This window comes from Drosophila pseudoobscura, chromosome 2, assembly GCF_009870125.1.
Source record: "Drosophila pseudoobscura strain MV-25-SWS-2005 chromosome 2, UCI_Dpse_MV25, whole genome shotgun sequence".
Taxonomy (NCBI): Eukaryota; Metazoa; Arthropoda; class Insecta; order Diptera; family Drosophilidae; genus Drosophila; species Drosophila pseudoobscura.
Genome location: NC_046679.1, coordinates 21,779,869 through 21,795,221, shown reverse-complemented (window position 1 = coordinate 21,795,221; position 15,353 = coordinate 21,779,869). Strand labels below are relative to the sequence as shown.

At 45.5% G+C, this 15,353-nt stretch overlaps 1 protein-coding gene across 4 annotated transcripts in view; it reads left to right on the top strand.

The window, feature by feature from the left end:
- Positions 1–15,353, top strand: part of LOC4802398 (FERM and PDZ domain-containing protein 4) — a 33,212-nt gene extending 17,859 nt beyond the window's left edge. The window contains exons 2-12 of one of the 4 annotated variants that reach the window (XR_004468562.1): positions 6,214–6,813; positions 9,050–9,166; positions 9,232–9,667; positions 9,730–9,978; positions 10,039–10,298; positions 10,376–10,520; positions 11,342–11,491; positions 11,560–11,737; positions 11,800–13,751; positions 14,727–14,841; positions 14,911–15,353. Coding sequence is in view for 2 of the 4 variants with exons in the window: in XM_001359286.5 (XP_001359323.4) it covers positions 6,227–6,813; positions 9,050–9,166; positions 9,232–9,667; positions 9,730–9,978; positions 10,039–10,298; positions 10,376–10,520; positions 11,342–11,491; positions 11,560–11,737; positions 11,800–14,504 (4,827 nt within the window). In the remaining 2 variants the exon portion in view is untranslated. Of the gene's footprint in view, positions 1–6,213; positions 6,814–9,049; positions 9,167–9,231; positions 9,668–9,729; positions 9,979–10,038; positions 10,299–10,375; positions 10,521–11,341; positions 11,492–11,559; positions 11,738–11,799 lie in introns of all 4 variants that reach the window. The other 3 variants (XR_004468561.1, XM_033377279.1, XM_001359286.5) reach the window with 3 other exon arrangements.

The window sequence follows — 15,353 nt, the reverse complement described above, 5'->3', positions numbered from 1 at the left end:
TCTAGTGGAAGTTCCTTCACATTTGCTGTCATTCTTTGCGGCTGTCCCAGACACTCTCTCTCTCTAGCTCTCTCTCTCTCTCGCTCTAGCTATGGAAACGACGTATCGAAGGGAAGTATATCCAAAGCTATAGCGTTCGAAGAGCTCTCCTTCCATTCTTGTTTGTTAGGTCTTGTATCCATGTGGTTCGTGTTGCTATTTGGACACTGTCTGTTGGTGTCTGTTGGGTGTTGTGTGGTGTGTGTGTATTGTGGTAGTTGTATCACATATCAATTAAAAGTTTCGCCCCAAGTTGTAATCAGTTTGAGTGGAGTCTGTGCCCAGTGCCTGTCCGTGTTCCCAGTGCTGCCAGTGTTGCCTGTGTTGCCTGCTTTTGGGCGTGCCCCAGTGATTCGGCTAATGATTCCGGTTACAGCCACGGCAAAGAATTTGTTGTTACATTGTATTCGCTTTGTTTTCCGATTCAATGGATGCCAAGGGCTTTTGTTCGCAGTGTGAAGGGAGGCAGGCATCTAATGCTAATGGCTGCTCTAATTGGTTAGATTAAAGGTGGCTTTAAGTGGCAATCGGATTGTTGGCTTCATAAGCGGATAAACAACTATTTTTTTGAAGATTTCAATTGCGTGTGGAGTGTGTAAATATTAACAAGGAAACTTAATAGTCAACTGATTGCAAGACCTGCCAATCTATTTGTGGAATATTAACATATGTATGTTAAAGATTCTACGATTTTTCGCTCGATACCTATATCCTTGAGAGCTTTCCTTTTGGTTTGCAATAAATTGCATTCCGAGTCCCAAAAGAAATTCGCACAACGAAACAAATCAATAAAATTAAAGCAAAACCTCGAGTAATAATAAAACCCGACTTTAACACACCCCCCCTGGAGCCATGTGCCAGCCATTTAGTTAGATCGTTATAAAAACACTCTCTCGTGTGCGTGTGTGTGTGTGTGTGAGTGCAGCTATATCCATATCCATATAGACACGACGCCCATAACTACCCGAACCCGTGCATCGCATCGATATATCGGGGAACGCTGTGGCCTGGCCTGCGGTTGAACGTGATTTTTCAAATGTCACGCACACACGGAATGATATGTCGGTGGTGGATGGGGGGCCAAAAACAACAGTAAATCTGTTTACGTGGGTGGGAAAAAAAAAATGAAAATTCAATGAAAAACGCTTTCGCTCGAAACTGCCAGCGATAACGAAAACCATTCATAAAACGCGTCGCTTGTAAACGTGAAACTGATAGAATGGATCCGATAACTATAATGCAATGGGATAACTGGTTACAGGTAGAAGAGTGTGTTACGTGGAGTTCTGAAGCTCAAAAACATATCAATCTGGCGACCTGAATTCGAAAATGTATCCTGAATCAGATGTTTAAGAATTCAAAGGCTCTCCAGTGCAACCACAGCTCCCTGGAGGGTACTAATCAGAGATTCCTACCTCTCATCATAGTACTTCGAACTTGGATACTAGTACCAGCCAAGAAATCATATTTATTCGTAGTTAAATATGGATTTGCGATGATTTTTAATTCATTTAATTCTTCGAACAACTAATAAATACAATACAGGCCATGTCCTTGCTCCCAACTACTTCCATCTCTCCCACATGACGATGTGATGCTCGACTCCCTACACATAAGCGAAAAGTGCAAAACAGGATGCCCGTGAATTGCCAAAACAACATAAATTGCGTGTACATAATGGGTTTTTTTTTTTTAGTTTTTCTGGGGCTCTTAGCCCGTAGTTTCCTTGGTCTATATACAAAATATATTGAGTATTGAAATATTGAGAAAGAGAGAGAGAGAGAGAGAGAGAGCTTTCACAGTAAAGTCCATGTCTGGGTGGGTGTGTTTTTTTATTAAATATGCAGCGAAGCAACATTTATTTAACTTTTACTTTGAGTTAAATGTAATTGAAATGAGCGACGACGATGGCGATGACGCGACGTCAAGCAATTTTATTTCATTGTACCGTCCTCCTCCGCCTGTGCCACGTCCAGTGCCGTGCCTCTTTCCAGTGCCACTGCCTGGCAGCGTAATTTCTTTTCAATTAACAATAACGAAACGAAGCGAAATTGGTAAAAGCAAGAGTAGTAGCTCCGCAGAAAGCTGTTGCCGAAGGGGAGAACGCGGGTGCAGCTCTACAAAATGGTTCAAGTCTTTAATTGAAATAAAAAAAATAATACTACTCGCACAGCACACACACAAATTGTGTTTAATTTCTGCCACAAAAGAGAGGCTGCTGCTGCCATCCGCACCTTTCTTTCAGTTAAGCCCTCGGAACTGGGACAATTTGCAAAAAGCTTAACTTTATTTTCAGTATGTTTTTGTACAAGTTGGTCAACAGTTTTCGTTCTGTTTCGGTTCTGGCTCTGGCTCTACCTCTACTGATGCTCTTTCTGGGGCTGTTATCGCACGTCATCAGACTTTTGCTGTCTTTTCATTTCATTTCTTTTCATTGCTCCGCACAATTTCCGCAGCGACATTTTACAATTGTCCATGACTGTCATACAGAAAAATACACTGGGCGAAAAAAATGCTACTAGAAATTAATTTTGGAATAGAATCAAGGAGGATTTAGCAAGACATCTTTAAGCTTGAAGATTATCTTGTTATAACCTCAAGATCATATGTAAATATTTATATAATAAAGTATAACATATAATAATAAATGAATATTATAGTATTATAACGAATAGCGGAATGGAGTAGGGGGAAATACACCTTATCGTAGAATCATTAAATACTATGTATTGCAAGTTTTACAGCAATATATGTATGTGGTATTCTTTTCTAACCATTTCCTTCTAGATGTCCAAGAATATATGTAATCCATATACGAGTATTTGAACGAATACTTTTTTGTTCAGTGTATTCCAGAGTGTATGGCTATGTGTGTGTGATTTCCAGTTGCTGATCTCTGTCCAATGCCCCCGACCGACCATATAGCACGGAAACATTTTTCAGCTGCCTTTTCTCTCTGTTGACACAAATCATTCGCTGGAAGTGTCGCTCCCGTTTCCACTTCTCCTCCATATCCCTCTCTGACGTATCTCTCCACCCCTCTCTCTCTCTCTCTGACGTTTTCCCCTGACGGCCTGCATTTCTTGTCTACTTTTGTGTTTGGATTTGTTGTCCAAATGTGTGGAGGCCCTGCCTGTCCGTATCGGTTACACTCAAAATGGATGTAAAAACGCTCTAGACGATGGCAAAAATGTTTGTACAGTTAAGAGTGCTCGAAAAAAAAAACTGTTCGATTCTTGTAGGGAACGGACGGATGGCACATGGGTAGTGGTAGAGGGACAGCCTTTGAGGGTCTTTTAAAATTTATTTCTGTTTGCCAAGCAGTTAAAGAATTTAATCTATGTACATTTTCAAGTAAATGTAGAAGGAGGCAAATGGAAGGGCAAGGAACACAGATATAGTAGGGCGAAAGTCTCGTTATCACTGTTTTAAGATTTTTAAAGAATACAAAGAGATTTTTACTTTCTAAGCTCTCTTTTAGAAGATATATCAAAGCCTTTATAAAGCTGTCTCATAATCAAGTGATCCGATCGTTTGAATCCTCAAAAGCCAATGGAAATCAGTAGCAGTGGAGTAAAAATTCCATATAAGCGAATTAGAGGATCAAAAGGTTCAATTTTCAGGCTTAATTTAGGAAAGGTTTGAATATTTAATATATCTCAGAATATCTTGAATATCTCAGAAACAGAAAAAAAACTCCTGAATCCTATCTGAGCTTGCTCTTCTGGCTTGCTCACAATCGAAATCCCTTTCCTTTAAAGTCCAATATTTACCAAGTATCCTGTTTGGCACTCCATTCATCTACATTACAAGTTCTTGCCAACTGGAAATCAACATTCCGTTTCCAAACATACCTAACCTAGAAAACAGCAAGAAGCAAACGAACGAGAGAACAACTTTATGAACATTTTTTCACTTGTCTATTTGGACCACTACTCCGCTCCATCCATTCCATTCCATGCCAAACAAAGAAAATAATATGTAATTCAAAACATTGTTCAAGTGTTCCAGTTTTTCCAGAGAGTGTACGAGTGTGTGTGTGTTTATAGAACTTTTGCACCACACATGAGAATGGAATAGAAACACAGAAAGGAAGGCTATCTAGATATCTATTTCCTGGGGCCGAAGCTCAAGATACCCTGGAAGATCTAATGGAAGATAAGTGATAAATGTATGTGGGATTAAGATTTCCATGGAAGACGGCTACGATTTTGGGATCTCTGATCTTGTTGGATCTTTAATGAAAGACCATAATAGTACCCTGTGAAAGGGTATACCAAAGTACAGTAGAAGACCATCTCACAGATGGTGGAACTTGTCCAGTTGCCGTTGTTTTTGTCAATCCGTTACTCGAGTGGATCCCCGTCGCCTATCCATCCTACGAGTATCATCATCAACATCATGGGGCATGATGATGAGCCCGGCCCGCTCTTTGGCTGCTGCTCCTTTTCCATTTCCATCTTGGGCCATCGCCTCGACTCGACTCGCCTAATGGATGTCTCTTTGTTTGGCTCTGCATCTCTGTCGTATCTCGTTTATTGATGCTGCATCTCTCGACGACTGCCACTCCACATCATGGCTCCACTTTCCGCTGTCCACTCCAGTGGATTCCCGTCTACTCTCTTCGGCTCTGCACTCCACTCTACCTACCGGATGAAATTGCGCAAGCAAACAAACACATCCATTTTGCAGAGTCCCCCAAGCCACCCCGTTGTTTGTTTGGATTCATCCGACTATTCCCACTATCGGCCATTGGCAGTCTCTGCTCTCCAACACAAACACAAACCATATATAGGAGTGTATATATACATATATATCTATCATCATCCCGGCAATCCTTCGCCTGGTACTCCGTTGTGGAATAAATTAAAAAAATCGGCTTTGCCAGCCGTTTGCCGATTACTGGACCATGTCGAGCCAAAAATCCAAATGCTGTCAATGCTGGCCAATATCTAAACATTATGCATATGCTCTTTGATATTATTGAAGAGTTTAGACAGAGTAAACACTGATCCATTTTGTGGTGAATGGATGAATGGACAGAATGGATTTGGGGTGTAGAAACGAGGAGAACACTTTTAACATCTGTAATACTATGAAATGGTTTTTTATTTTGTTAGAAAAATTCTAGCTTACATGAGATTAGCATAAACACATTATTTTCGAATTTGGAAATATTCCAACAACAGCAACAGCACAAATTCCATATTAGGGAAGCTCGAGTCTAGCTCTAGAGGTTTGGATATTGTAGATATGGGAGGAAGTCTAAAGAAAAACTCAACGATTTATTACCTTTTAGTGATATACTTAGGTCCTTAGATCAAGTAAAACCAATTGAATGGTGGCAATGTATTAAGAAATAGTTCTTAGTGCTGATATTTCAAAGCGAAACTGTTTTCGGAATGGTCTTTACAGAATTCAGCAATCAATTGCTAGATCTACGAGCGCTTTTAGGTCAGATCCCATCTAATCAAGTTCTTTAAACTCGTAGAGATGTACTCGTATGGTATAAGCCCCCTGCACTGCAATAAACCGCACTAATATTCCAACAAATATTTGCATCTGTGCCGCATCTCTCCCAACAATCCAAAAAATTTGATCTAGTTTTTGAGAAACTGGTGCCGCATACCATGACCATTCCCGTGTTTACAACTCATCTCTCCCCAAAAAAGGGAACAAAAATACATGCATAAAAAAGAAAAGCAAAAATAAGGAGCAAAGAAGAAAAAAGCAAATGATAAAATTGTGTCATAACATTACCAGTAAAAACGAGTTGGCTGAAAACCTGAACCTATCCCAAAACCAAACGAAAAATTCCCCGATGATTATGATGATCATAATGATGATAGTATGGCTGGGTGTCTGCTCCGATTGGGGTTCGGAGACCTGTTTTCAAGACCACTGCAGTGCAGTCCCCGCAGCAGAAAAGGCAATGCCTCTCAATCCAGTCCTGTACGAGTATGTTGACTTATGGGCCACAGAGCCAGAGCCTGTTTGCCAAAAGTGGGTCGACTTGGTCTTGCTCTTGGTCGTCTTGGTCGTTGGTCTTGCTCTTGGTCATGTGGGGAGTGTGGAGTGTGGAGTGTGTATGTGTGGAATGTGATTTGTAGCCTGTACAATGTGTGAAAATGGCCTGACAACGACTTGACTTTATCCCCTCTCTGTCTCTTGCAGCGAATGTGTTTCAATGATGTTACTGCCTTCGGGGCGTTCGAATAGTGATGTCTATCCGCTACAAAGTGCCAACAACAGCAGCACAACAGCCTCAGCCTCAGCCCCAGCCGGAGCAAAGCCCTTGCTACTGACACGAACATCATCGCCACAATTGACAACGTTGCCCACAACAAATGGCACCAACGCCCCCCACACAACGCCCAATCGCCCACTGAATGGTGTAGGAGGAGCAGCAGCAGCAGGAGCCGCCGCCGGATGCCCGTCACAGTCGCAGTCACAGTCACAGTCACAGACCGGAATACAGCCGATAACAGCAGGAGGAGCAGTAGCAACAGGAGGAGCAACAACGGCAGGAGCAACGGAGGCGACAACAACGGAGCCTGTCAGCAGTGGAATTGGGGTCGGCGTTGGCCCTGCCACTGCCGCTGGCACGGGCATCTATGGGCCACTTTTGGGTCAAAGCCATGGACATGGAAGTAACGCTGCTGGCGTTGCCGGAAATTGGTCCGAAATTGATGGACACTTGGAGACAATACAGGAGAAGCTAAAGCCTGGTTGGACCGTGCATTCGGGAAAGGAGGGACGACTCTATTATTGCAAGTGAGTGAAATGCCAAAGTATCATTAATCATACCATCCCCACGATTTGCTCTCCTCTTTGGATTATAAACTGGAAAATATAGGAGATCTGAAACGTTCTTTTGTTGGGGGAGGGATCTAACTGGGGTTAAGAAAATTATTATCAAATGTTAAGGTATGTTTTCTATTGGAAACAATTCTATATTGAGGTTTCAATTGTAATTTATCGTAAATGATCGTAAATATCCTATAGAATTCGTGCGAAATTCGTATTATATTTGAGGAGGAGTTACACTTTTGATAGGAATTATCATTTGATGTTCCTAACATTTGGTAAATCTTGTACCTTTTTCCTGTTTTTTGAAGAATAATAGTATAATTTTCAAGGATATTTTCAAGAATTAATTCAATCATGGGGATAATAATCAGAATATTGATTATCCTTTTGCATTGAAATGATGAAATTCGAGGACACTTTAATGTTTATAAAATATTAAATCGCTTAAAACACAAACTAGCTTTCATACCTTTTTGGAATTCTGTGTTGCATTTTTAAACTAAATTAATGATTCATTTCAAGTCATTTACAACTTGAAGAGTCACAATAGGATTTTACTGGAAAATCCTTAAAAGTTGTTCCTTTTTTAAGTTCTGGAAGGCCTATTAAATATTTAATTCTTCAACAAAAGTTTTCATTCAAGTGACGTTTTAAAATATTTAAGTACTGCCCTCCTTTGGGAAGTTCTATTTCCACTTGCTAAGAAAATATTTGGAATGGGAATATTCCTCCTTTGGTAACTTTTCGGATCCTGCTTTTAATATCAAAGAACTCTTTAAGCTTTAAGCTAGGAAAAGTATCCTACAAAGGAATATTAAACAGTGTAAAAAGCCTGACATTTATGCAAACATTAGCGTGGCCAAAGTTCCAACATTCTAATGCCTGTCCCACTGACGGAGTGACTGGCGGAAATACGATGTCCTGGCCTGGTTAGATGGATGCGAATGTGAATGTGAGTGCTGTGAATGTGGGTGGGTGGATGGGTGGCTGACTGAATGGCTGGGTCTTGGTCTCGGGGCTGTGCTGCACATAAATTGATTATGCGCAAAATTCTATTAAATAATTTTACACTTTGTTGCACATCAAACTGAAAGCGCACAAAATGCCATTGCCGAGGCGACTCGCTGTGGCATGGATGGGGATGGGACTTGGACTGGGGGCGATGGAGACTGACTGAGTGAACAGCTCTGGTTGGGTCCCCGGGTACAAACACGGACATGGACATGGTCCCGAGACCCCCTTTCACCCTCTCGCTCTCTCTCTCTCTCTCTCTCTCTATGTATCTCTGCTTCTCGGAAAGTGTGCAAAAGTGCAAAACTAATTATCACAATTGTGTGCAGCCAGGAAATGAAGAAAGACAGCAACGGAAGCCACCAAGGTGGCCTGATGTGGGCTGGAATTGGATTTGGTTCTGGGCCTGGGTCTGGGGCTTTGAGTTGGGTTTGGCTTGCTATGGGCTTGGCTTTGCTTTGCTTTGGGGCTGGGACTGGCACTGGGGCTGAGGCTTGTGGCACGATTATGGGTGGCTGCTGTTTATTGCATAGTCATGCAAATAACCCAATTAGCGTTGATTAATGTCAATTGAAATGCATTTTGCAGGGCCCAGCCACAGGGAAAAACTATACCCTTGGTTGTGTCTGTAGGGTTAGCTTATCCACAAACAAGTCTATCAACAAGTTCAGGGTCAATTGTGGGTGTGCAGGCTTTTGGGTAACTCTAGTGGGATTTATTTTTATAGAGATAAATGACTGCAGATACCTTATATGGATCTAGTTTGCAATCGTCTGATTATGAATTTAAGAGATCTCTAATAGGAATATGTATGTACATATATAGTTCACCCTTGTATAAGACCGGGGTATAAATAAACACAATATATATGTATTATGCGCCAACTAACCATAAAATTATAAAACTTTTCTCAGCCCGCTTTTTATTCCGTGAGTGAAATTATCTATTTAAATATTGTATAATTTCAAATATTTTTCCAAAATTAATTCGCAATCATTAGCTGTCATTTAATACCTGTGATTCGATCATGTTAATTGTTTTAATAGTACGAGTATGTATATTATAGATAACCACACATACGCATACCTCTCCCGACTCAGTTCCGATTCCAAATTCTTTGTGTTTCGGGGAAAAGTCCCTGAATAATAATTTAAATTTAATTGTAATGATATTCTGTTCTGTTTTCCAGCCACTTGGCACAAACATCAGGATGGCTGCCCGCCTGCGAGGATTGGAGCAAGCATGAGGAGCTCTCCTATGGCTGGGAGCGTGCCATAGATTCCAAGGGTCGTTCCTACTACATCAAGTGAGTATCTATCTGGCCATATACTATACCTAAGGAGAACACTCTCTTAATTACATTCTTTATAGCCATCTGAACAAAACGACCACATACGAGGCACCCGAATGCATACGCTGGGACGAGCATCCGCCGGAGCCGCGTCTCGTCCACCTGCAGCGGAATGCCAGCCTGGGATTCGGTTTTGTGGCCGGCAGCGAACGTCCGGTGATTGTGAGATTCGTGACAGAAGGCGGTCCCAGCATCGGGAAGCTGCAGCCAGGCGATCAGATACTCGCCGTGAACGGGGAGGATGTGAAGGACGCGCCCCGGGACCATGTCATACAGCTGGTGCGTGCCTGCGAGTCGCAGGTCAGTCTTCTGGTCTGCCAGCCCATGGCTCACTGCATCCTGCCGGGCCGCAAGTCCACACTCCTGTCGGCGGGCAAGCGGGCCAAGCTGCGATCGCGTCCGAGTCGCGTGAGATTCGCCGAGAGTGTGTGCGTCAATGGGGCACCTCTATTTCCGGTAAGCAGATGGACATCCCTCGAGCTGTGAATCAATCTTTAACTTGTTTTCATTTGTATTAGCCCTCGGCGTTCTCTCTGGGCGATATATGCGTGCCGCCGATGGCAAATGTGCTGAAGGTGTTCCTGGAGAACGGGCAGACCAAGTCCTTCAAATACGATGCCACCACCACGGTCCACGATGTGGTTAGCTCTCTGCTGGACAAGCTCTGTCTCTGCTGCGGAGAGCTCTTCAGCCTGGTCCTAGAACATGTGAAGAGCCTCAAGAGAAATAAGCTCACGCTGCTGGATCCCCAAGAGTCCTTGGCCAGGGTAGGATTCAACTTTCCAGCAATGGGGAATCTCAGATTAAAGATTTGCTTTTCCTTTTAGATTGCTGCTCGTCCGGGAGCCCACAAGCTGCGCTGCCTATTCCGCATCACCTTCGTGCCCATCTCGGCCGCCGAGCTGGCACAGAGGGATCTGCATGCCCTGGACTACCTCTACATGCAGTGCTGCAACGATGTCAACCAGGAACGCTTCGCCCCCGAGCTGCAGCCGGAACTGGCCCTTCGCCTGGCCGCCCTCCACATGCACCAGCACGCCCTGGCCAACAATTTCTCACCCGCGAAGCTCACCGTCAAGCTGGTCGAGTGAGTGCAGCCCCCAGTTTCCCCCACAGGGATATGGTGATCTGGATAATTAATCTCTGACTTCTCTGATCTTTCAGACGCGAGTTTGGACTGGAGCGATTTGTCCCAGTCAGCCTGTTCGAGGGCATGAAGCGGAAGGAGCTGCGCCGCCTGATCTCCCACTTCTTGAAGCTCAATGCGGAGATGACGGGATCATCGAGCAAGGTCCTAACACAGCTGCAGGTGAGAAAAAGAAAGAAAAAAAAACAAACGAAACAACTAGAAATGGGTTAATGGGTTAATGAGTTAATAGAATAGTCTACAGAAGACACTTTTCAAATCAAATCTACCAAATCGACTAAACAAAGGATTAAAGAAATATCTTGACTAAATACTTAACTAAAGAAGAAACTATCAATGTACTTATAAGCAGTGGAGATGGTGTTAGGAATGATACGACTTCCTACTTAATTCAGGATAGATAGACTAGAGATGACCACCAGAAAGGTCTCATATGAATGGTTTTTTCCCAAAGAAATGGATTCCAATATATGAAAGATATCTAAAGATGATTCTCTTTACTTGGTTGGCCGTTATTCTTGTCCTTCCTATTCTATTGCTATTGAGAGACCTTCTCAGAGAGGATCGCAATAGAGAGGTGATGAGGGACTACGTCGAAAGTAGTCCTTGGTATTTTTAAGTGTGAGTGAGATGGATAATATTTGGCTCAGAAAGAATACTTGGAAATGTTTGGAAGTCAGTATCTTTGCAGAAAGTCGACCTGTTGATATATATTTTTTTAAACAATTCTTTATATGGAAAATATGTGCTTTTCGTTTGATATTTATATATTAAATAATTTATATAAATAATATTGATATTTCGGCCAAACAATAACAAATATCACCTAAATATGTGCAATATTATATTACATATCCCTAGAAGTCGGTGTTGAATAATCGAGTGAGAGAAGGCCACACCATAATTCAAATATATAATATAAAAAATCAGTGAAACGAATCTCTAAATATTTATAAAAACCCGACGTAATCGTATAATTGCAGGCCAAACTCCATTATCTAGATATAATCGCTAGTTTACCAAGCTATGGAGCCAAATGCTTTAGCACAAACCAAAGAGAAGGCGTCGAGCGTGTCCTGTTGGTGAGTCCACGCTTCGGCCTCAGTCAGATATCGAGTGCCCGCAATTCGGTGGTGAGTTATCCTGAAAAACAAAAACCGGCAAAACCCCTTCACTCACTTTTTTTTTTGCTATGAATCAGCCCCAACCGATTTCGGCCATCGAGGACTTCACCCATGTGGTGGTGAATCGTGAGGACGATGTGACCTGCAGTGTGTCCATCTTTATGCTCGGGGATCGGGCCGTAAAGTTCATCATGGAGGATCGGGATGCGTGCGAGTTCAGTTTGGTCCTGGGCGGCTACTATCGCCTGCTGACGGGTGAGATTCCTTTTGGGATACCCCAAGGATTACTGATATATTTCGATTCATTTCTCTCTTAGGCAACATGTTGAATCTGCTGAGGGAAAGAGACCCCTCGGACGAGGATAATGCACCTGGTTTCTTGTCGCAGCACACGGTGCTGCCCGCGGGCTGGAGCTATCTGCTGCCCTACCACACGCGGGCGCACAGCGTCAACTTCCTGATGACGCCGCCCTACCATCCCGTGACGCAGCTTCCCCCTCAATTGGGGGCTCCCTTACAGGCGCAATCACTGCCCTATGTAATGGACTTGGATCTGCACAGCGTCATGGCCACGGAGCTGCTGGAGGAGGCGGCCAAGGACTCGGGCCTGAGCGACAGCAGCGGCAGCAACTACTGCGAGGGCCGCATCCAGTCCTCCCATCAAATGGCCAGTGTGGAGGCCAAGAACGAACAGGTACTGCGTCGCGTCCAGGAGCTACAGCATCTCGTCCAGACCTCCGAGCAGTATCTGAGTGAGCAGGAGCAGGGACTCTCCGGCGGAGGCCAGACAATGGCCGTCCTCGAGTTTGATTCGGACTGCGACAGTCTCAACAGCAGTAAGGTCTCCTCCACGGAGGAGACCTCGAATGTTCTTAGTCTGGGCGTGTCTCTGCCCCCGAGCAATCCCCTCAAGCACAGCGACTCGCTGACGCTTCTGGCGGAAACCATCAGCCATGATCTGAGCGGCATCACGCAGGGCCTCAATGCCATACCGGAGACGGTGGCGCCCGTCTCCTCATCGGCCCCGGCCACTCCAGCCACGCCCAAGCGAAAGCCGAGCCTTTGCAGCACCTCCAGTCCGCGGCCCCAGCGAAAGATGAACGGATTCAGTCAGCTGCTCAGCGATCTCCAGGCCTTGGGCACGGACTTTTCGCAGAGCGAAAGCGACTCGGAGTCGGTGGCCTCGCCCGCCCAGTCGCCCACCGCCAGGCGACCCCAGATAATGGTGCTCCAGGCAGCAGGCGGATCCATTCCCGGATCCGGAGGATTGGGAGCTGCCAAACAGCCGCTCTCGCAGCGCAGCAGCTTCGGGCTGCATAGCCCGGATGGCAGCCATTTTGGGGCCGAAACAAAGGACTACAATCTGCGGGAGTATCTCCAGCAGCTGAAGGAGATCAGCAATGCCTCGTCGGCGGACACGGATGTGGCGGCGCGCCAGCTGTCGGAGATCTACGGCTTTGAGGTGCGCGAGGACACCTTCATCGAGACGGACCCGGATCTGATTGATTTGCGTGCCATACCCCCACCCCAGACCCCGGATGAGCTGGACTCCCTGTCTCTGATGAATGCTGCCCCACCCAAGGGCTTCGAGGGTCGGGCCGAGGAGCTGGACAGCTTCCTGCAGCAGATAATGGTGGCACCACCCACCCAGAAGGCAACACCCGCCAAAGAGCTCACCCCGGAAGAGATTATGTCCTTTATCATCCCACCGCCACCTAATCTAGAGCAGCAGCAACAGGTGCCCCAGCAGCAAGGGCCACCTATGGAGACGGAATCCCTGTACAGCAACTCGGTGCAGGCCAAGCGGGAGTTCTTCCAGTCCGTGGCCAATGGGAGCCACAACAACAACACCAGCAGTAGCAACACCGGCAAGGAGCAGTCCCCGCATGTCATCGAGTATGCCACTGTGGAGCGGAAGAGCAAGTTTAGCTGCTGTCCCACCACCAAAAAGGAAGAGTCCTCTCCCGCTCCAGCAGCAGCAGCAGCAGCAGCCGCACCGCCCGAGGTGCAGCCACCGCCCAGGACACCCACCGCTGAGCAGATGTCGCCACCACCCGCTCGACCACCCAAAAGCGCAGAGCTTCTGCAACGGTACTCACCCAAAAAGCAGGTGAGGATTATGGCCACACACCAGCAACAGCAGCAGAGGGACAGCAGTAGGGGACCGCCCCAGCTGCCACCTAGAGGCAGTCCCACCTTCGATGCACAGCAGGCGAGTCCCCATCCCCCAGCGGCAGCAACAGCAGCAACGGCTGCCATGATGATGTCGGTGAGTGGTCCGAAGAAACCCCCACTGCCGCCCATTGCCAGTCGCCCGCGTCCAACGAACGGCATGTCTCCAGCACAACCTACTCCTGCACCACCACCTGCCCACTATTCACCGCCCATACCGGCCACGACACGCCTACCCAATGCTCATTCCAATGGCCACCAGCAACAGCTGCAGCAACAGCAACAGCAGCAGGTTCCTCTCGTACCAAAGAAGCCCCAGCAGCTGCACGGCGAGAAGCTGTTCCTGAAGAACGGCCACCTGATCGATGGGGAGGCGCTGCTGGGCAAGACCGATGTGGCCATGGCCGGGCTGCTGATCCGACTTGACCAGGTGGCAGCCCAGTGCTCGGCAGCCCAGTCGGCGGGCGGAGGGACGAGCATCGACGAGGAGAAGTTCCAGCGGGCACGCAACGAGCTGACAGAGCAGACTCTGGCTCTGGTGACGGCCAGCAAATTCCTAGTGGCCTCCATGTCGGACATGACGCTGATTACGCTGCCCGAGCACCTGACCTCCTGCCTGACGGCCATACGGCGGATCACGGAGCTGGCACAGGACATGACCCGGCATACATCGGCTCCGCTGCAGACGCGAAATATCGTTCTGAAAGTTCACGATGTGGCGAGCAGTTTCCGGGAGCTGGTGGGTGTGCAGATCGGACCCATTGGAGCTGGACAGTTGGCCCTGCAGGCCGAGTGCTTGGCCAATGTCTTGGCCACTCTGCTGCGATCCTTGCGGGTGTTCTCCCCATAGCCCAACGGGAGTACAGGAGGCGGATCCAATCCCAACCCTGACATATCGCACGCTCGTCTATCTACGCAACTCTCTCTATGTAAATCCCTATATACAACCTACATCTAGGATGGCAGCTGCCTATATGGCCCCTATATAACCTTATAGACTCATACAGTATATATATTTATATACATATATATATACATATGCGATATATCATCTCTCGAAACTATTTTACAGGTAAAGAGCAACGTCAGAGAGTCGTTGGTCTGATGTCTTTAGGCTAAATCCTTACGTACTCGTAATATCAACATGGAACATGGAAGCTCAAACGATGGGATCGTCTCTGCGTGTGGTATGGTGGAATATGCTATATACTATATGCTATAGAAAGATCTTGACAAAATCTGATTTGTAATTTTAGAAAAATATAATGGCAGCTAGGATTATGTGATGGGATCTATGCAGGCATTTCAAATTTTCAATCATTCAAGGATCTTAATGAACTTTCCCTGAAGCGTTTATAGTATATTTTGTTATCTATTTTTGTGGGCAATCTCTGGGGCAATGTCTCTGTAATTAATTCGTAATTTTGTACCTGTTTTCAGTATTCCGAGCATGATTTTCTATTCTATTTTCTTTCGCATTTGAATTTACGATTGTAGGCTTTTTCTCGAATTTGTTTCTACCTGAACTCTTCTTTAATCGTTTATATATCACTTGCTCAAAGCAGATTGAATATTTTTAGGAAAAAGCCTGTCTATCTCAATCTCTACTTATTCCATAATTGTCATATCTGTCTACAGTCCTACAGCTTATTCCATCATATCTGAGCGATCTACATAATAAAATATCTCGAAAAAAAAA